The sequence below is a fragment of the Mustela nigripes genome, chromosome 7 (genome assembly GCF_022355385.1).
Source record: "Mustela nigripes isolate SB6536 chromosome 7, MUSNIG.SB6536, whole genome shotgun sequence".
NCBI classification, from domain to species: domain Eukaryota; kingdom Metazoa; phylum Chordata; class Mammalia; order Carnivora; family Mustelidae; genus Mustela; species Mustela nigripes.
The window spans coordinates 128,427,244-128,449,217 of record NC_081563.1 but is presented as its reverse complement, the minus strand read 5'-3'; the positions used below and the strand labels follow the sequence as shown (position 1 = coordinate 128,449,217).

At 54.8% G+C, this 21,974-nt stretch overlaps 1 protein-coding gene across 1 annotated transcript in view; it reads left to right on the top strand.

Moving 5' to 3' along the window:
• Nucleotides 1-21,974, top strand: part of PREX1 (phosphatidylinositol-3,4,5-trisphosphate dependent Rac exchange factor 1) — a 177,191-nt gene that overhangs the window by 128,768 nt on the left and 26,449 nt on the right. The window contains exons 14-21 of the mRNA XM_059407188.1: nucleotides 1,272-1,347; nucleotides 7,588-7,660; nucleotides 12,135-12,277; nucleotides 13,907-13,999; nucleotides 14,353-14,501; nucleotides 16,195-16,280; nucleotides 18,676-18,812; nucleotides 19,514-19,607. Of these exons, the coding sequence (XP_059263171.1) occupies nucleotides 1,272-1,347; nucleotides 7,588-7,660; nucleotides 12,135-12,277; nucleotides 13,907-13,999; nucleotides 14,353-14,501; nucleotides 16,195-16,280; nucleotides 18,676-18,812; nucleotides 19,514-19,607 (851 nt within the window). The remainder of the gene's footprint in view (nucleotides 1-1,271; nucleotides 1,348-7,587; nucleotides 7,661-12,134; nucleotides 12,278-13,906; nucleotides 14,000-14,352; nucleotides 14,502-16,194; nucleotides 16,281-18,675; nucleotides 18,813-19,513; nucleotides 19,608-21,974) is intronic.

Genomic DNA, 21,974 nt, shown 5'->3' with positions numbered 1-21,974 from the left:
TCTGATTCTACCTCTGTGAAATGGGCGTAAGAATAGCTCACGCCTGGGCACCTGGGGGGCTCAGTCAGTTGAGCATCTGCCTTCAGCTCAGGTCGTGATCCCGGGGTCCTGGGATGGAGCCCCACGTCGGGCTCCCTGCTCAGCGGGGAGCTGGCTTCTCCTTTTCCCTCTGCCTGGGTCTTTATGTACTTGGGCTCTCTTTCTCTGTCAAATAAATAAATAAAATCTTTAAAAAAAAAAAAGAAAAAAAAAAGAATAGCTCACACCTCTTGGGTTGCTATGAGGATTAAATTTGAGCGATGCCTGGCACATTGTGCGGGCTGTATAAATGCCAGCCATTGGTTCTTTTCTTTATTATGAAGCTTATGGTTGTGGATGAAGGGATGGAGAGTGTGACCTCATTCTTTTTTTTTTTTTTTTTTAAGATTTTATTTATTTATTTGACAGAGATCACAAGTAGGCAGAGAGGCAGGCAGAGAGAGAAGGGGAAGCAGGTTCCCCGCTGAGCAGAGAGCCCCATGCAGGGCTCAATCCCAGGACTCTGAGACCATGACCTGAGCTGAAGGCAGAGGCTTAACCCACGGAGCCGCCCAGGCGCCCTACAACCTCATTTTTACCAGCTGCAGTTTACTCTTAGAGGAACGGAGGGGATTCCAGCATTTGCTAGCCTTGTCGGGGGTCAGGCCCTGGGAGCCCCTCACATCTAGAGACCAGCCCTTGCCTTCTCTGTGCCCTTGCGAGAAGGGCCTCCTGATCAGCCCCTAGAGAAGGAAGTGGCAGGGCCAGCACTTACTGGCACTCAGCCTGCCCAGCTCCCCAGTTCCTAAAGTCTAGAGAAACTCCCCAGCCAGACTTGGTCGTCGGCCTGTGTGTGACTGGCCACATAGACTCCTGTTTGCCAGCCTCGAGCCCCAGAAATGGTCGACTCACTATAAGGTTAGTACGACCCTTCATTCCAGGACTGGGGGGGAATTTTTTTGTTGTTGTTTAATATTTTATTTATTCATTTGACAGAGATCACAAGTAGGCAGAGAGGCAGGCAGAGAGAGAAAGGAGGAAGCAGGCTCCCTACTAAGCAGAGAGCCTGACGCAGGGCTCAATCCCAGGACCCTGGGACCATGACCTGAGCTGAAGGCAGAGGCTTTAACCCACTGAGCCACCCAGGCACCCCGGGGGGAAATTTAGATGCCACACATCAGAGCATGTGCCTGGGGAGAGCCCCAGGGATCCGTGCTCCCCGACGTGCTCACATGTGCTCCCTCCTCCCGCAGAGACCGTGATTACCACCTGAAGACATACAAGTCCGTGCTGCCTGGGAGCAAGCTCGTGGACTGGCTGCTGGCTCAGGTGAGCTGTCCCCCAGCCCATGGGAGCTGTACCCCAACCTGTGGGATCTGTCCCCCCTGGACCCGCGGGAGCAGCCTCCTCACTCTGCCCAGCACCAAGGAGCTGACTGGGCTGCTGGCCTTGAAGTTGCTTTAAATAGTTTTTTCTCTAGTTTTCACTCATGTAAAATACACATCACACTTAACTGTCATAACCGTGGTTCAGTGTGCTGTTTGTGACATGACGTCCGACGTCCCCTCACGTCGCTGGGAGCCGTTGCCACCCTCCCTCTCTAGAGCTCTTTCATCTTGCAGAACTAAAACCCTGTCCCCGGTCAACACCAGCTCCCCTCTTGCCCCTCCCCGCGGCCCCTGGCAACCTCGCTTCTGCTTTCTGTCTCCAGGTGCTTGGCCACACTGTACCCCCATGAGCAGGGTCATGCAGCCTTTGTCCTTATGGTCACGGTACCCCCGTGAGCAGGGTCACGCAGCCTTTGTCCTGTGGCTGGCAGACGGCACTCAGTGTCATGATCTCAGGGCCATCCACATGGTGGCCTGGGTCAGAATTACCTTCCTTTGCGATGCTGAATAATATTCCATTGCACAGATCGCCCACAGTTGATTTATCTGTCATTTATTATTATCTGTCTATTAGTGTCTGCTTAATGGACGTCTGGTTGCTGCCACTGGAGGCTTCCAGTTAAAACTGGGACAGTCCCGGCTGAGCCGGGACAAGTCGGTCTCCTGCTGAGGCACCAGACCGGAGCCTCCATGGGGAGCTTGCCAAGTTACTCCTTTTGCGGAAGTTGCCCAGGGGGCAAGGGCTGGGCAGCAGCTTGGTTTTGCTGCAACTTCCTGAAGGCTTTTGCTCCCCTGAGATGCTGCAGACACTTCTGTCTGCCGGCCCATGGCTCCTGCTCCCGGGGCGCTTCCTTTGGCTGGGTTTTGTGCATTACCTCGTGGAGTCCTCCAGCCCGTTTATAGACAGGGGCACTGGGGCCCAGAGAGGCTGAGCACTTGGTTCAAGGGTACACAGCCCCGTACTGGCAGAGCTGGGATTGGGAGGGCCTGCCTCACTCTGCTTGTACCTCGGTTCTTCGAACTTTTCAGGGAGCTTGCGAGAGTGTTCATTTGTAAATCTGTAAAGAGAGCGTATTGGCTCCGAAGACGAGGAGACAACTGTGAAATCAAAACGGATAAGTGTTTAAACGTTTACAGAATGCAGCTTTATGTCAGCCTCCTTAATTGTTAAATTTAGCATTCATAAAAACCTCATTCCATTTGAAAACAATTTGCTGGTGGGATTTTCTCATGTCACACAATTCCTGATGATTGCCTAGAAATCGTAGCCAATCTGTAAAGTAAATGTTTCTTGGTGCCAAATGACTTCAAAAGCAGGTTTAGAAAAATCCTTGAAAAATTATTTTCAGGCCCAAACAGCATATTTAATGTAGGATGTGGGTGTATTTTAATATGTTTGCTGTGGTGTGGGATGCTAGGACCCGGGAGGTCTTAAATAGCCCTGGAATTGGAATTCAGTTTTGCACATCTGGCAGGCGCAGAGCACTAACCACTGTACGGTACTGCCCTCCCCTTCCGGCTCCCGAAACCAGCTCCCAGCATGTGCCTGATTTCTAGTAGCCAGGCGGGCCTGGGTCAGATGCCAGCTCTGCGTCTTCCTAGCGGAGTGCTCTTGGACAAGCCTCTTAGCCTCTCTCTGCCTCACTTTCCACACCTGCAAAATAAAGCTAAAAACAATACCTTCCCTGTAAGATTATTTTGAAGATTCAATGAGTTAATCACATAAAGTGCTTAGACTGGCACCTGGCACAGAGGAATTGCTCAGTAAAGGCGACGTTGTTGTAATTCCTTATCTCCCGCACGAGGGATTCAAGGCGGCTCCAGATTACACGCGGTACAGAAGGCTGGAGAATATGGAAGGCTGGAGAACCTGCAGGGGCTTTGGGGGTGCAGGAACACTGAGATCAGGAAACAACCAGCAGGGGGTGGGGTGTAGGGTAGGGGGCAGGGTGGGGGGGCTGCAAATCCATGGAGTCCCGCCTCCGGAGTGTTCTGCCCCAGGTGAGGGTGACACAGGGTGATTTCCTTTGTGGTTTGGGTTCTTTGCTTGGAGCCTAGACCTGCCTGGGTCCGGGCTCTCGGAAACGGCTGCTTCTCCCCAGCTCAGCCTTTTCTGTGGCCTCATGTTTCCCAAGCTCCACTGGTGCTCACGGCTGTGTGTGGGTTCTGAAGCGTGATGTGGGCTCTGCCCTAAGTGGTGAGTCCCTGGCCTGAGTTGGGAGTGAGATGGGTCCCCGAGATGCTGAGATGTCAGTGGGTCTGAGAAATGCCTGGAGATGGGGTGCACAGGGTGCTCTGCTATGGGGCAGGATGCGTCCTGGGGCTTTGGTGCACTGGGAGGCGGGAGGTACCCTTTACGGGGATGGGGAGACTGGGGGAGGAGTCCCCAGTTGCCTGGGAAGATAGAGAGTTCTCCTCTGATGCGGGAAGGCACTGTCTTTGGGGTGCCCACTGGACTCCCCCATGGGGGGGTGGAGGGCGGGGCACGATTGGCATGCCAGACCTCCGTTCCTGGTCAGCTTTGGCAGTATTTAAAATGAACAGTTGGGGGAGGGTGTGGAGCAAGTCAACAAGAGGGCTAATTAGCTTCTCCCTTTCTTTGAGCACCTACTGTGTACTGGGCACCGACCGGTTCAGGTTCTGGGGACCCAGCGGGCTGGTGGCTTGAGGCACTGGCAGAGGAAAGAAAGCATCCATGGGCACTTGTCAGGAGCCCTGGCCCCAGCGATGGGCGACTAACTTGTCCTCTTGGAGCCTCCATTTCCATAACATGGTGGTGGGGGGAAGGGTCTGGCCCCCAGGTGAGTGTAACCTCACGGTGTAACCTAAGGCAATTGCAAGCCCGTCTGTCCCCCAGGCTCTTCATCTGTTAAATGGGATAAGGGGAGCGACCGCCTCTGGGTTGACCCTTGAGGGTCAACCTCAATAATAAGAGGCATCTGTGGACATTGTCCTGGTGTTTCCCGTTTCCCGAGTCATGGGCGGGGAGCCTCCCGCAGCCCTGGATCCATTACCACCCCCCCCCCCCCCCCCGCCAGTGTTCTGTCACCCGGCCCAGCTCTGCCTTTGCCTCTGGCATCCCAGGTGGTTCTGGGTAGAGATGTTTTGTGGCTCCCTGAGTGCTGGGTGCCACTGGGGCGGTGGGTCACCTTGACGGGCATCGCTGCCGCCCACTGATGTTCTAGTGAAGGACAGACCTTAAACCACACCCACTTATCAGGAGGGACCCCAAGGACCAGGAATCCTTGGTGCTGATTCTCCTGAGAGCGGTGGCGGGAAGGGAGGAGTTTGTTTCAGACTGTGGCAAGTGCAGCACCGGTATCCCGCAAGGTCGTGGGAGTGTAAATGGACGAACATTGGTGGAGAGGATGTGTGGGGGTGGGGAGTGGGGGCTGGGGGGCTACTTTAGGTTGTCCTCTGAGGAGCTGACTCGGCACTGAGACTTAAAAAAGCCAGGACAGGGCCTTCCAGGGGGAGGAAGGAGTAAGTGCAAAGGCCCTGAGGCGAGGGCACGTAGTTTGTGAAAGGACTAGCAAGGAGGCCAGCGGGGCTGGAGCACCAGCACGGGGGCTAGTGGGTGGGTGGAGGAGGTGAGGGGAGCGTGGCGGTGCAGCAGGACAGGGCTGTGTGTGTCTGTGCCTTCCTCCGGGAGGGGAGAAAATGGTGATTTGAGGTTTTCCCACAACTTGGTGGGATGTGGGGTATGGGGCTTACTTTTCAGGTGTCCAGGGTCAGCGTATTCCATGGTTAACTTGAGAATCCTCTTCTTGTTCTAACTTTAGGAGCCTCCCTGTGGGTCCTCCCTGTGGGAAGGGGGACAGGGATGGGCTGGCAGCCCAGACTCTGAGTGCTTCAGAAAGCCAGGTGGGCTCCAGACGCCTGCCGGGGGCCTCCCACGCTGCGGAGCGGGCGCCTGCTCGCCACCTGGGCCCCGGCTGTGCCTCCCCTGCTGGCCCCGTGCAGCTGGGGGCGGCCGCTCCGGATGCCGCCTCTCGCATGGACGGCCGCCTACTCTGGCTGGGCTCTGTGCACACAGCCTTCCGGCTGCTGGCCTGGGGTCCCACGGGAGAGATTTTTCTTCCTCGAGTCGGCCAAGGCGTGACATCCGGAGGCCAGTGGCTCCCTCAGGCCCCATGCTCTGAGTCCTGCAGCTCCTGGCATTTGTTTCTCCTTTAGCTGGGCACGTCTCTCCCTGGCCCCTCGGTGGCTGGCAGAGTAGGTGGGGGACAGTCGAGGCGACGGCCTCTCGAAACCCCTTCTCGCATCGGGAGTCCATTGCATGAGCGGTTGTCGGGCCCCGCGGCCATCTGAATGTAGCTGAAGCTCACTGACTGTGGCCATAAGCTCCTACATGATGTGGCCCCGCTGACAGAAACTTTATTGAATCGCCAGATATTTATTGAGCACCTCCTGTATGCCAGGCCTGAGTTCTAAGCCATTGGGGTTCCGCAGGGAACACAGCAGATCAAACACCTGTCCTAATGGAGCGCACTCACCCCCTCCCGGGTAGCGAGGCTGCCTTTTGTGACGCAGGCTTTGTCCCACCCCTGGACCTTTGTCCATGCTGTTTTCTCTGTCTGCGACCCAGCTGTTCGCCCATCCCCCGCATCCCCAACCACACAACTCACATGGTTTCCCTGATGAACTGAGATTGTGGGGTTTGCCCGGACCAGAAACAGATTCTGGCTAGCTAAAGGAACGGGGGAAGAAAAGAGAAGATGGGAAAGGGTAAGGAGCGCCCACAGAGTTAGGGGAGACCCAGGACCCAGCCTCAGAAAGCACTGGCACCAGGAAGTGCCCAGCATCTTGGGAGCAGGTACCAAGGGCCCCTTCTTTGGGGCACTGTGAGGAGAACCACACCAGTTGTTCCCTGTCCTTGGGTTCCTCCTCCGGTCACATTCCTGGGGCAGATGGCATCACTGTAGCTCTGCACGGACTGTGTGTCCTCAACCCTGGCCTGGGTTGGTGGTGGTGGGGCAGTTGTGTGAGAAAAACTGAGGAGCTCTCCCACCAAGACGACATTCCACGTGGGAGAGTTGGCCCCAAAGACGGGCCCTGTGGGCATGACTGTTCATGACTTCAGTTTTGGGTTGGACGTCACTTCCTTGGAAAAGCCCTGAGAGGTGAAGCGGACTTCAGCTGTACTGGTTAGGAGTGTGTTCCTTTGCAACAACAGAAAACCCAACTAAACAGTGGCCTGAGCAGATAATTGTGCCCCATACCAGTCATGCCACATGTCAAGAACCTTCTGTCCTTCACTCTGCTCTCCTCAGCATCGTCTGCCACCTTGGTCACTGGATAGCCCCTTAGACCTACATATATTAGTCACTTCATCATGCGACTTTGTGCCCAGTAGGGGATGTGGTACTGCTTTCCTCTTTTTTCAAGGAAGAAGGTATTTTCCAGAATCCCCTGGTAGCCTTCCCCAGGTATCTCGCTGGCTATAGCTAGGTCAGTTAGGACTTGGACTTCATTGCTAGTATCAAAGATCCTAGCTACAGAGGCTGATATAAATTAGGAGTTGATTTTCCTTTGCTGTGAGAGAAGCCTAGAGGTTGGTGGGCTAGAGCTGCTAGGGCATCCTCAGGAGACCTTTGGGTCTGTCTCTCTTCCTGCTCTGCCATCCTTAGCATGTTTTGGTCCTTGGTATTGTGGTCTAGGATGACTGCAGGAGCTCCAGCCATCACATCTTTGTTCCAAGGAGGAGGAGAAAGGAAAAAGAAGGAGCAGGGACAACAGGTTTTTCCAGAGCTTCCTACCAGTGATTTCTGCTTATATCTCATTGGCCACCTCTCACTGCAAGGGAGCCGGGTTTTGTGAACCCCTAGATGGACATGTTGCTGGCTTCAACAGCGACAGCTTCATTGCTAGCATGGTACTGGTGAAAGGGTTATTCCTAGGCAGCCAACAATATCTGCCACATCAGATCTCCATTTCTCCTTTGTGGTATTTATAGCATGATACACAGTGGCTTTATCTCAGCTACTATTGATTTTCTTGTGTGGGGTTTATTCCTAAAAGTCATAGACGTGTTTGGTCAGTACCGCAGTATGTAAAACAGACACAGATCTTTGCCCCCGTGGAGCCTCCATTCTCGGGGTGATGGTGGGTTTTTCGCAGTCTTGCTCAGCCCCTCCAGTGTCGGTGCGCCTAACACCCACCCCTTCTTGTTCCGTTCCAGGGTGACTGCCAGACGCGGGAGGAGGCGGTGGCGCTTGGCGTGGGCCTGTGTAACAATGGCTTCATGCACCACGGTAATCTGTCTCTTCCCTTCACCCAGCCTCCTGGGGGGTGGGGGGCGGTTTGCCCTGGAACAGAAAAGCTAGTAGGGACCCTGGTCCCTGGGGCATTTCATGAGGTAGAGGAGGGAGCTGAGGCCCAGAGAGAGCAAGTGGTGGGCTGAAGGCTGCTCGGCCTGCCCACGGAGGAGCCCAGGCTAGATGCCCGCTCTGTGGGCCTGTAGACCGAGGGGGCTTGGGGTGGCTCAGGAAGCCCACCCCACGCCCCTCCCTCTTCTGCCCTGATGGCGACATCACCTCAGGGTTTCAGTAGGGACCAAGGTGGCTGGTAACGGTTGGCTGGGAAAATGGACTGGCTTTGAGGTCCAATCTGTGGGCTTCCTGGGCCCTTCTCCTGGGTGGGACATGACCTCTGGGTGGGCGGCGAGGTCGGGTCATGCGGGGCTGGTCCACGGGCTTCCACATGGAGGAGAAGAGAGGGGTCTGGGGGGACAGAGCGCAGGCAGGTTGTACGTGAGAGAGGAAGGGAGCTGGGCAGGGACGTTCACACCGCTTCTCCGGGCCTGACCCCTTGGATGGGTCGCTCTCCTTCCCACCAGAGAAGCACGGAAGAGGGCTAGAGAGGTGGGCAGTCCCGAGATGATCCTGAGGTGGGACGGTGGACAGGAGGGAGGAACGGGTTCCAGGGTCACCATTTCAAATTAACATAGAAGTTAACACGCCCGTGTGTCTGGCCTCCTCCTGAGCACTCCCCATGGATTCGATAGTTCAATCCTGAATTGAGCCTTTGATGTTGGTATTAATATCATCCTTATTTATAATCGAGGAAATGGAAGCCCCGATAGTTAAGATAGCAGCTCAAGGTCACACAGCAAGTAGGAGCTGGGATTTGAACCCAAGCTGGCGGGCTTCACCGGCCGCGCACTCCTGTCACAGAGCTCTGTGACCTTCCCACTTGCTGACCCTGAGGGAGCCCTGAGGCTCCTACCCTTTCAGCAGGGCGGGTCGACTTAACTCCCAGCAACCAGCGTTTCTTCTCCTTCTAGAACACTCCCCAGGGCTTTGGCTCTTGCAGTTTCCTTGGCCTGGGGTGCCCTACCTGCTTCACGCCCCCGACTTACTCGGTGTTTCTGTTTGGTCCGCGCCTCCCGAGGCCTCCCCCAGCACCCGGGCCGCACGGCTCCTCTCCGTCCCCTCTTTGCACTTGGCCCAGATTCAGGCTTCTCCACGGTGCTGTTCTCTCCCTGTCAGAATAATTACGTGCTTCCCTCGTGTTGCCATTCCTGATGCTCGCCTCCAGCCCTTGCCTTCTCAGGGCGGGCACCGTGCTCGGCTCCAGGACAGAGCGGTGAGCAGGGCAGAGCGGAGTCCCGTCCTCGGGAGCTCACAGCCTCATGTGCATGCACGAAGCACTGAAATCAGTCCATGTTCTGGAGCAGTGCAGGTGCGTGAGGAGGACTTCGGCTTTCACTCCAGGGCGTTGGGAGTCCCGGTAGGGTTCGGAGCAGAGGAGGGCCATGGAGCATGTCTGCGGGGCTGAGGGTGGAAGTTGAGAGGCCAGTGCAGAAGCGACTCTGACCCCAGGGCAGGGTTGCCGTGGCTTGGGCCCTGGTGGTGGCAGCAGAGGGGTGAGATTCTAGAAGGTCTCTTGGTCATTCCTTTTCCCAGCTTCTGCTCTGTGCTCCAGCTCAGAGGTTAGCAAACCCTCCCTGCGAGGGGCCAGATACTAAATATTTCAGGCTTTGTAGGCCACGGGATCTATCACAACTCAACTCTGCCATCACAGCATTGAAGCTGCTACAGGCGGTACTTCAATTAAGTGGGCGTGGCTGTGTGCCAATAAAACTTTATTTAGAAACACAGGCAGTGGGCCATAGTTTTCCACCCCTAGTCTCACTGCTGGGTTTGCTGTCCCTTCAACAGGATGAGAGGTGTGCCAGCGTATCCCCTGCCTAGTAGCCGGCAGGCCTTGTTCCAGCCCTGACTCGGCTGACTCCCAGTAAACCTCTGTGTCTCTCTGGGCCTCCGTTTCCTCATCTTGCCACTGGGTCCCCTCCTCCTCTGAGCTCAGCGGGCCCGTGCCTCTGTGGGGTTAGGCATTAGGACGCACTCCCAGCTGCCCGTTTCGCCGGTGAAGATGGGCAGGTCAGGCCCAACCAGAGTCATTCCCGTCCATCAGCTCCTGTCATCAAAGTCCCTCATTCCCAGAAGCCGCTCTTTTCCCCGCGGGGCCCTCTGACCGCTCCATCCTTCCCGCCGATCAGCTGGGCAGAACCTCTCATTTGTGGGTGAAAGTAATTAGGGGTCCACCCCTGCTGCTATTCTGGGAAGGCCGCTGGCTGAGGACATTCTGCGGGTGGGGATGTGGGGGAGGGTGACTCCCAGGCAGTGCCAACACCCTCGGGGCCCCTCAGGGACAGAAACTGCAGGGCGTAGCCCCTGCTCCCCCGTTCCTTGCCACGAACTCAGAAATAAGCTAAAATAGGAAAGGGCCAAATCCCAGGGTTGTGGCTGCTGCAAAATGCAGGTTAGGGGGCAGAGCAGAGGGCGGCGGTGGGGCCCGAGTGGGGCCTCCTGCAGCGTCTGACCTGAGCTCCTGGCCCTGAAGTGTCTTTAAGCACATATGGGGAAGCTGAAGCTACCGTCTCATCCCCCATCCCTCTGGAAGTTGGTGCTGTCGGGGTCCTCCCCAGCTGAGCATGTGGAGGCTCAGAGAGGCCCAGAGGATGTGAGATCGGGCAGGGGCTGGCAGGGGTCTGAGCCCGGCCGGTGGCCTTGAGGGAAACCTACGTCAGTGGGTGGTGGGACCTCACTTGGCTGTGGTCCTGGACTTGGGGATTCCAGCTCTTTCCCCAGACATTTCAGCCAAGACGCAACATGGTGCTTCCTCCTCCCACTCTCAGAGTCTGTCCGCCTTGTGTTTATAGTGGATGTGAAGCCAGCCGGCCCCTGGGGCCTGGCTCCCCTGTTCTGGGCAAAAAACAGCAATTTGCATGTCTGTTTTCTCCAAAGAGGTAGTGGGGGCGATGGGAGGAAGACACAAACAGCTCGAGGTCCTAGGAAGGAAGGAGAGAGAAAGGATCGCCTCCTGCTTTTCATGTGGTCACCAAATCTGTAGACAGCCTCCGTCTTCAGGGATGGTGGGAGCATCCCGAACCTCAGGCAGCTGGTTTTCCTTTCATGACTCCAAACACTGCTTTTCTTCCACCGAGCCTGGATTTCCCCCTTGCCCAATTCTCCCCTGTCCCCATCCTGCCCGCTCTGTGACCATGCACAGTTCTTTTAGCTTCTCTGGGCCTTAGTCTCCCTACCTGTAAAAGGGGTATAGCCAGTCCATCCTCGCCTGAGGAGTAACCGAACCTAAGCCTGCATCCCCGCCGTGCCCAGCCCTGAAAGAGACTTAGTTAAATTCTAACCCACAGGGCCCAGACCACATGCTGGTTGTGACAGGTTATTTGCAATCATTTTCCCGCCTTCTAGAACAGAGATCAGAAAACTTCTGTTTTCTCCTACTGGGGGCCTGTCAAGGCCTAAATAGTAAATATTGTAGGCTTTGTGGGCCATACAGCCTTTCACAATCACCTCTGTCGGTCACTGTGGAATGGAAGCAGCCCCAGACAGTAAGTAAATAAATAGATGTGGTTGTGTTTTAATAAAACTTTATTTATAAAGAGAGGCAGTGGGCGGGCTCTGGCTTATAGGACGTGACTTTGCTAATCCTCCTTCTGAAGTGTCTCATTGTAGTTTCCCTGCTGCCTCTGGCGAATTTGTTGGTATTTGTTTTATGTTTTAGATATTTATTCCTTGTTGGCTTTAGACATTATAGTTTTTTTTTTTTTTTTTTTTGAATCTGCCATTTGCCTATGGTCTTGTTATTGAACTGAAGCCCTTAATTTCATGATCCTGCTTTTTGGGGGCGGGGTTCATGTATGAAATCTTTTTCTGCCCTAGGACAAAGATATTTTGCATTTTTTGGGTGAGCATTAGTTTCCCTGTTCATATTTAGGTCTTTAATCCATCAGGAATTTATTGTGATACATGGTTTGAGGTAGGGATCCAATTTTATTTTTCTCCCCTGAGTGAGTCAGTTTTTCCCGACATGCTCTGCAGTCCTCCCCGTGATCATCGTCATCATAGGCTAAGTTCCCATAAACACATGGTCCTCTTCTGTGATTTCCGTTTTCTTCCCCTGGCTCTTTATCTGTTTCTGCTGTAATTCCACACTGCTTCTGTTCCTGCGGCTTTGTAATATGTGTTTTATAGCAGGTGGGGCAAGTTCAGACTTTTTCAAGAGAAGTCAGAAAGCCAGACATCTGTGCTAAGTATCCTCACCAGTTAGGGTTGGCACATGATTCGCTTTAATAAAACACCATGCTTGCCAAAGCAAACTTGTCTTGGGGTTGGCTCCGGCCTGTGGTTGCCAGTTGGCAAATACTGCTGAGCCTTCCCTTCGAGCCTGACCATGTGCTGTGCGTCTGTGGGTTTGCAGTGCTGGAGAAGAGTGAGTTCAAGGATGAGTCCCAGTACTTCCGCTTCCACGCAGACGAGGAGATGGAGGGAACCAGCAGCAAGAACAAACAGCTTCGCAACGACTTCAAGCTGGTGGAGAACATCCTGGCCAAGCGCCTGCTGGTAGGAGCAGAGGGCAAGGGCTACCTCTGCCTCCCTGGGCCTGGCTGCGGCCCAGGAGCAGGGCGACCTGCCGATTATGGCTAGAGAAGTTGGGCTCAACTTGTAGCACCCGAAGATGGGGCTTCTACATTTCATGGGCCAAGACTACCTTCTTTCTGGAGAGATCAGGCTTGCTGGCTTCCTTTCTTTCCCTTTCCTTCTTCCCCATCTGCCCTACCCCCATCCACCCCACGTCCCAGCTTAGCATCGTGCAGAGAGGTTGGCCCCTGAAATGACTCATCCCAGATCCTTTGCAAAGCCTTAGGTCTGCCGGTGGTGCCCTGTCCATGTGCAATTGCTGTAAATACCCTTACAGCTGAGGGGAACGTTTACCAGCCCGCCCAGCTATCTGCCCAGTCTAGCCCTCCAAGTCCTGTTTCTCTGTGTTCTGGTGACCAGCAGCTTCTGCCTTCATGCCTGGTCCACAGGAGGTGGCGAAAGGAAGGCTCAGCAGCTTAGATCTCCTGCCACAGCCAGAGATGGGGCTGATGTCCGACTCATGGGAAGACGGCACCATTAACTTCTCTCATGTGATGCTTACAGGGGTCCCGTAAATATGGGGATTCCCATTTCTCCCACTATAAAGCCCACCCGTGCTCCCTTCACACTTGGGATGAAATCCAGTCTCTCATCATGGTCTATAAGACTGTCCCTATCTCTCCAGCTTCATCTCCTGGGTTCTCCCCTCCTTCACCCGACCCCAGCCACTCTAATCTGTCTTATCCTCGAGTCCTGTGGGCCTGACTCAGGGCCTTTGCACGTGCTGTGCCCTCTGCCCAGAACACTTTTTCCAGTTTCATAAAGTTCTGTTCCTCATTTCATTCAGGTCTCAGCTCAGGTAACTCCTCCTCTGGGACCCCTGCCACACCCGTCTGTCCCATTAAGAGCTTTATTTGAACTCAGACTGTGTACATTGCCTGCATCACGTTCTGTCTTTCCTCGCTCATTTGTCTGTAGTCTGTCTTCCCCACTAGATGGTCGGCCGCAGCAGAGCAGGGACTGTGCGTCTTATCCAGCACTGTTTCCGGTGTTGCATAAAGCACCTGGCTTGTATCACAGGCAGCAGCTCAGCAAAATTTGTTGAACAAATAAATGCATGTCCCTGGCATCCCCCCTGCCCACAGAACCCCCAGACTTCCCAACCTGCCTGCCACCCGGCAGCGGGCAGGACTGTTCCTCCCTAAACTCCTTTCATGTCCCCAAGTTCTTGGTGGCTGGACATTGTTGGATCTGTTTTATTCATAAAGCCAGCGGATTGTTACAGAGCCCGTACAGTTTGCCTGCTGATGGGGGGGGACAGTGGTGGTATAATGGAGCAGACTTGGTGCTCGTATTGGGAGGAGAAAGGGGAGACAGAAGTGAAAAGTAAAAAGGACATGATTAGCACCAGGCTGAGGCATGAGCTAGGTGGTGTGTCCTCCCTGGTATGTACTGAGCACCTACTGTGTACTGGGTGCTCTTTGTATTTAGTTTTTAATGCTGTCATGCACCCCTAGTCCCTGGAGGACTGGGGCACGCGGAGCTGGTAGGATCGTGGTCTTGTGGGGACCCTCAGCGTCTCACCGGGTCTCTCCTGCCTTGGGCCCTCAGATCCTGCCCCAGGAGGAGGACTATGGCTTTGACATCGAGGAGAAGAACAAAGCCGTGGTGGTGAAGTCAGTCCAGCGGGGCTCGCTGGCTGAGGTGAGGCCTCCCAGGGGGGCCACCCACAGTGTCCATGGTTCCTCCCTGCTGGTGGTCCTGTGGGCACACTCAGGCCAGGGCGGGCTCCCCTGCGCGCTCTAGGGGGAGCCGCAAGTGAGCCCCCTGCTTGGGCTGGTCTCCCAGCCTGTACTCCACCGGCTCCCCCCGTTGCCCTGTGGGGAGGCGCAGGATGAAAGCTGGTTTCTTAACTGCTCACCACAGCGGGGAGCGGGGTTGCCCTGGGGGTCTCACTCGGGGCGTGCTTGGTCCCTGGGCTGGCTGTGTGCACCGAGGTGAGGAGGAAGGGAGGCTAGTGACCTCGTCTGCGTGTCTCCTCCATCTCCTCCGCCAAGATGGCCGGCCTGCAAGTAGGGAGGAAGATCTACTCCATCAACGAGGATCTGGTGTTCCTGAGGCCCTTTGCGGAGGTGGAGTCCATCCTCAACCAGTCTTTCTGCTCCCGCCGCCCACTGCGCCTCCTGGTAGCCACCAAGGCCAAAGAGTGAGTGTCTCCATGATGGGGTGTCCGGCCCGTCTTCCTTTTGGCCTAAGGAGTTGCCTCAGTGCCAGGAGTGGTGGTGGGGGCCCGAGCTGTCCTGGTTCCCTGTGGATGGGGCCCATGCTAGGGCACGTGACATGAGGCTGCTACTTTCATTCATTCAGGAGATGTTTACTGAACACCTACTATGTGCTGAGTGGCGTTCCAGGCCCTGGGGATGCAGGCATGTCTGGATGCCCTCCTACCATTCATACCTCTCAGTCTAGGTGGAGGGTCGGGCAGGAGACACACAAAAAAGCAAAACAGAGAACTGAGAGACGTAGTGAACCAGGTCGTAGTAAGGCTCGGCCAGTCTCTCCAGCTGGGAAAGAAGAGAGCCTGTGTGGAGGGATGGCAGCCAGGGAGATGCTGTGGTGAACTGAGGTGAAAACCGAGAAGGGATGGGAGGGAGTCAAGGGGAGGAAGAGTGTTCGGGGCAGAGGAGACAGCCAGTGCAAAGGTCCTGGGGTGGAACTGTGGCTTGTATCTTTGAGGAACAGTGAAGAGGCTGATGGGGTGGAGCAGAGTGAGGGGGAGGGAAGGGTAGGTGATGAGGTCGACCAGACAAGGGAGGCCAGGCCTTTTAGGACTTTGTGCCTACGTTAAGGACCATGGAGCCGCCGGAAGGTTCTGAGCAGAGGCAAGGCATGATGTGACACAGCTTCTGGGAGGAGTCCCCCGGCCGCAGGTGGAGACTAGCTTGTCAGGGGCAAAGGTGGAAGTAGGGGGTTGGCGAGGAGGCTGTGTGGCGGCCGTGGAGGTGGTGAGAAGCGGTCGATGCCAGATATAGGTGCAGGGAGAAGCATTTTCTATTTTAGAAATTGTGCATTTGGGTTTTATTTCTCTCTTCTATTTAAGGCAAAGGCTCCCGGTTTCCTATTGAGGGGGGTGATGGAAAGTTTTAACTGTGATTCTTTCAGTGGGAAAGGCAAGCCAATTTAGGGAAGATGATTGATAGTTTGGTATGTGGAAGTGGCAGAAATCACCCGGGGGAGTGTGCCTGCGTCAAGTTCTGGAAGTGCCGCAAGTTCAAGAACAGGCTCCCGAGATGGTTTTACCTGGCAGGTGGGGATGGGAGGATGATCCTGAGCCCCACCGTGGGGCTCACGCCCTTGACGGGGAAGCACGCAGCTGCATCGAAGCCACTGGGACAGTGTCACCCAGCGCACGGCCTCGGGCGGGCATGGCTCACTCTGCTCTGGCCTCCCACTTGCGGAATGGCCCAGACCTGGCCTTTTGAACTGTGTTCTCTAGGGGACACTTGGCATTTTTCTGGAGTCAACACCAAGATGTTCTGGGTCACTTCTCACTCTCGCCATCTGTGATTGTTGAACAAAATACTTGCTGCCCGAGGGGCTGGTTTGAACACCCGGGGGCCTCCTCTCACTGAGAGGGTGACAGAGAAGGCATCAGGAGGGTGACCTGGGATTTCTGTGTGTGGATTCAGTCTCCAAGGGCAGGACGGGTGGTTCTGAGTCATTAAAGATGCCAGAGGTATGCGCTCCGGTTAAGTGAGGTTTGTCTGTCTTTTTGGGTGCCCAGAGACTGGCATTGCTACTCCTTTGGGCTGGTTTCCCCAAAGTCTGGGAGGCAAGGGCTCCTCTGGGCTCCTAGGCGAAATGCTGCTTTCTCTTACTGCTGCTTCTACCCGGCGCAGGATCATCAAAGTTCCCGACCATCCAGAGGCTCTGTGCTTCCAGATCCGCGGAGCTGCCCCGCCGTGCGTCTACGCCGTGGGCAGAGGTGAGCCCAGCAGACTGAGAGGGGCTCAGACAGCTGAGGGGAACGCATAGGGAATGGTGGGGACTACGGCAAGGTGAGAAAAGATGTGCTCACTTTCAAAGGGGCTCGTTTTCCCTCAGCTCAAGCTCATTATGACCAGGTAGGAATGAGTTTTTAAAGGAAGGCAGAAGGAATTTTGGCCACACTTCTGGGGTCCGATCCAGCCCAAGGGCCAAGAGTCAGCCTGCTCTTGTGCTGCTTCCCCCATGCATGATGCTTAGAGGGTCACTCCCTCCGGGAGACAAGACCACATAGGTCTGAAGTTCTGGGCTCTGAACCCTCTTCGTATCTGAGGGCTGCATTTTTATTTTATTTTATTTTTTTAGATTTTATTTATTTGACAGAGAGATCGCAAGTAGGCAGAGAGGCAGGCAGAGAGAGAGGGTGAAGCAGGCTCCCTGCTGAGCAGAGAGCCCGATATGGGGCTCCATCCCAGGACCCGAGCCGAAGGCAGAGGCTTAACCTACTGAGCCACCCAGGTGCCCCTGAGGGCCACACTTTTTAAGTTGAAACATGAACTGTCCACTTTCATGGTCATAGTTGTAACATGAGTTGATGAAAGAAAATGCGTATCATGGCAGAAAGCTACCAAGAGTCTGTTAACTATTTTATATTTTAAAAGATTTTATTTATTTATTTGACAGAAAGAGACTTACTGAGAGAGGGAACAAGCAGGGGGAGCTGCAGAGGGAGAGGGAGAAGCAGGTTTCCTGCTGAGTAGGGAGCCCAATGCGGGGCTTGATGCCAGGCAAACGCTTAATGACTGAACCACCCAGGTGCCCCCCTCTGTTAACTATTTTATTTTATTATTATTATTTTTTAAAGATTATTTATTTATTTATTTGACAGAGAGAGAGAGAGAGAGAGATTACAAGTAGGCAGGCAGAGAGAGAGGCGGGGAAGCAGGCTCCTTGCTGAGCAGAGCCCAATGCGGGGCTTGATTCCAGGACCCTGGGATCAGGACCTGAGCTGAAGGCAGAGGATTAACCCACTGAACCACTCAGGTGCCCCTATTTTATTTTATTTTTTAAAGATTTTATTTATTTATTCGACAGACAGAGATCACAAATAGAGAGGCAGGCAGAGAGAGGGGGAAGCAGGCTCCCCACTGAGCAGAGAGCCTGATGCGGGGCTCGATCCTAGGACCCTGGAATCATGACCTGAGCTGAAGACAGGGGCTCTAACCCACTGAGCCACCCAGGCGCCCCTCTGTTAAGTATTTTAAAGTGGGTTTTTATTTTTTCTTTAAAGCAACAGTTCTTGATCGCAGGGCACTTTCACCCTACAGGGGGCATCTGGCGCTCTCTGATGACTCTTTGGTTTTCAGAACAAAGGGTTGGGGTCCTGCTGGGCTCTCACCGGTAGAGACCAGGGAGGCTGGCGTCTGGAGCCTGCGTGGATGGGGGCATAGAAGAGACTCACTTGACCCCAAACGTCGGCCTTTAGCAGCTGCAAGTGAAGAACAGGGGTTTGTGGGTGAACCAGGCTAAAATAGTAAAACAACTGATATTTCTTGAGCACTTACTAAGAACAGGGCCTGGAGCTAAATGCTTTACACTTTTAACTCCCTGAATCTCTCGAGAACCCGATGAGTACATATTATTAGTGTCCTTCTTTGACAGATGAGGAGACCAAGGCATAGAGAGGTTGGGGAGTGTGCCAGAGGTCACACAGGTGGTCAGTGGCAGAGCCAGGTTTTGAATGCCAGCTCCTGGGTCCAGGCCGGTACTTGTCACCATCACAGCAAATAGGCCCCATCTTCTCCCAGGCATGGGTGGGGCTTGGCAATCATTTATATTTCCAGACTCTTCATATTAGCCACATAAAGCCCCGGGGGGCCAAGACCTGTAGTTTGGGAGTCGTGGTATGGTTGGAAAAGCATGCACTTGAAGTCTGGTAGACCTGGGTTTGGATCCTGGCTTCTCTTCATCAAGTGACCTTGAGAGAGTCACTTTTCCTCTCTACCCCTTTGTTTCCCTGTCTACAAAGTGGGGCTGATCCTGTCACGATATCTCAGGTTGGCGAGGGATTTTAAAGGCGATGAACCTTGAGAATGGAGTGTACCAGGTTCACATCCAGCTTTCCTTGCTATGTTGACCTTGGCCTCGCTGCTACTTCTCTGAGGCTCAGTTTCCTCTTCTACAAAATGGGATTGCCAGTCTCTGTCCTGCCTCTTGGAGTGGGTTGGAGAGTGGCTTGAGGGCAGGAGGGATGGGGTGGAGTGTCGGGGGTGTGTTTGAGGTGTTGGGGCGGTGCGCGGGGTGGGGGACAGCGTTCATCTGGTTACTTGCCCTTGCCTGCCGCTGCCCCACGCTCTCTGCCTTGTATCCACCCTCACACACTCCTGTCCCCTTAGGCTCCGAGGCTGCGGCCGCAGGGCTCTGTGCTGGCCAGTGCATCCTCAAGGTCAATGGCAACAACGTGGTGAACGATGGTGCACAGGAGGTCCTAGAGCACTTCCAGGCATTCCGGAACCACCAAGAAGAGGCCCTGGTGAGCCAGCCAGCAGCCGAGGGGATCGGGGGAGCCCTGCTCTGTGGCACAGGGGGCTGAGGGCTGCCTCCTTCCTTGTGGAGAAGCCTGAAGGCAGCACAGCTTTTGGGGTGGGGCGGGTGGGGCTGCCTACCATGCAGGGCTGAGCTGGGCTCAGGGTCTTGTTCACTCTGTCTCCCTGAGCTAGAGGAACTGGGCCGTGATACCTCACGGTCTTGATGGTCACAGTTGTGACATGGGTGTGATAAGACCCTTCTCTCTTACCGCATAGGCACATTCGGCAGAGTTGATGGTAAAAGTTGATGTTCTAGTTGGGGTGAGGGCCGGGGTCCTGGGGAGGGGCAGGCCTTCACTGTTTTATCTAGTAAGCGTTATTTGAATGCCTGCTATGTGCCTGGCGTGTCTGTGGGCCTTGGAGCTATGGGAGAGACCAGGGGGTGGGTTCTGCTACCATGGGTCTGACCTCTGTTTTTTCAGAGGCTCCCCCTGCCCTGGCTTCTCTGAGGAGCATAGACTCTAGAGGGTGAGGGCTGAGCATGACTGGAGGTCCCTCAGGAAGGTTCCAGAGTGAAATCTTGGAGGACTCTCAAAGGGGGTCTGCAGGCTAGAAGCCTGGGCTGTGGAGTCAGGGAACGGCTTGCCCCGCAGCCCTATCCGGGGCTCCTGGGGTTGCAGCGCCCTCTTACTCTGCCCTCTGGTAGGGTCTGTACCAGTGGGTCTACCACACCCATGAGGATGCCCAGGAGGCCCGAGCCAGCCAGGAGGCCCCCGGCGAGGACCCGCAGTCTGACTCAGGTAAAGGGACAGGTGGGCCATGTGGCCAAGAGTGTCCAGACAGTCCAGCGGGGACTGTCCTCTTCTGTGTCCATGCTTCCCCCTGCTCCTGGCCAGGCTGTGGTGGTGCTGTCAGCTCTGTCTTCCTGTCTGCTCGCCGCTGTAACACGGAGCCACACACACACACACTCATAACCCCACAGCACTGGAGGCCAGACGTCGACACTGAGTCCTGCTGGGCCATCCTCCAGGTCTCCACGGAGCTCTGTTCCTTTCTGGGGCTTGAGGGGAGACTCCGTGTACTTGCCTGTTACAGCTTCTAGAAGCTGCCCGCATTCCTGGGCACATAGTCCCTTCCTCCATCTTCAGAGCTAGCGGCGTTGGCCTGAGTCCCCCTCACACTGCTCTCTCTCTAATTCCGACTCTCCTGGCTCCATCTTCCCCATGGAAGGACCATATGGTCACGTTGGGGGCTCATCTGGGTAACCCAGGATAATCTCTTTAGTATAAAACCCATCATTTAATAAACTTAGTTCCATCTGTAACTGTAATCTGCCCCTCTGCTGCCATGGAACAGCGTACTTACAGGGTCCAGGGCTTGGGGCCCAGGCGTCTGTCAGGAGCCAGTGTTCTGTCCACCACGAGCTCCCATCTTTATCCCTAGCCTAGCCTCAGCCCTGGGCTCCAGACCCTCTTTCTACCTGCCAGCCCTGGGATGTCCGTTGGGCACGGCACACTTAGCAGGGCCCAAACCGAAATCCCAGCCTCCCCCTGAAGCCCCGTCTTCCTCGAAGTGTCCCTGCTCCATCCTTCCCAGATTCTCAGGCCGCAAACCTCGGAGTGTGTCTTGTCTGTTCTCTCTCTCCTCTCGCCCTCCACCTTGATCCCAGCAGCGCACCTGTTGCCCTACCTTCCTCCTGCATTCAGAATCTGACCACTTCCCACCCCCTCCATCACTGCCTGGCCTAAAGCTACCATCATTTCTTTTCTTTTCTTTTCTTTTTTTTTTAAGATTTTATTTATTTATTTGACAGATCACAAGCAGGCAGAGAGGCAGGCAGAGAGAGGGGGGAAGCAGGCTCCCCGCTGAGCAGAGAGCCCAACGCGGGACTCGATCCCAGGACCCTGAGATCATGACCCGAGCCGAAGGCAGAGGCTTTAACCCACTGAGCCACCCAGGCGCCCCGTCACCATCATTTCTTACCAGGACCCCTGCACTAGCCTACTCACTGTTCTCCCTGTCCTGCCTTATTTCTTTTTCCTATAGGCTTTTCTCAAAAAACAGAACAGAATCTTCCAGTGGCTCCCACCCTACTCCAGGCAAAGACCCAGTCCTCCTCTTCATGGTCTTCCGGCCACACCTCCCAACACTTTTCATCTTGTGCTCTCTGCTCTATGCACTCCAGTCTCTTGCTCTCAAATACTAAGTGTCTTCTTGCCCCAGGGCCTTTGCACTTGCAGTCTTGCCTGCCTCAAATGCTCTCCTCCAGAGTACTTCTTACCTCATGCTCTTTATCTCACTCAGCTCTCTGCTCATAGGTCACCTCGTCAGGGAGGCCCCCTGAGCACCCTGGTTAAGCCCTTTCTTTTCCTCAGTGTCTCCTCATCCTATTTTATTTTCCTCACTGCAAGTATTGTTAACATATCATACAGCTGTTTGTCTTTTGTTTTCCCCACTAGTGCATAAAACCCACAAGGGCAGGGTTTTGTTTGCTTTCTTCCTTGCTGGAACCTCGGAGCCCGGAACTGTGCCTGGCACGTAGTAGGCACTCAGTGATTGTGTCTTTTGAACAGTAGCCTGTTTTTGCCGATTGCTTCTCTGGATTCTGCCCTGTATTTCCACTGGGCTGGAGGTGGAGGCAGAGGCTGTGGGAAGAGTAGGGGCTCTGGTTGCCTCTGCATCTGACATCTGTGGGCTCCTTGCTGGTATACTCAGGGTCAGTGAAGAATGGGGTTTAGGGGGTTGTTCGGAGAGCCATCCCCTTCCTGCTGAAGCACACAGCCTGGCAGAGGAGTCCTGAAAGGGACAGGCTGATGGGGGGAGGAGAGGCTGAGCCTGCTTTATGCCCTCTGAGAGGCAAGGGCTGTGGGGCTTCTTCCCCAGCACATGGGGGACCCCGATAATGATGGTCAAGTATGCCGAGAGGAGCTGGCTATTTCTAGTCTCTGTTCAGCAAGGAGAAGCACCTGCTGTATGCCAGGCCCTGTTCTAGGAGCTGGGGGTCCATAAAAATATTGGTTTCTCTTTCACGTGCTCTGTTCTGCCGGTGGGTCTAGCGACTTGGAATCTGCAGTTGAAAAAGAGTCTGTCTCCTCGTAGATCCAATGGAAGTCCCAGACTTGACTCTCATTGGCCTGGCTTGGGTCACATGCTTGTTCCTTCAGTCT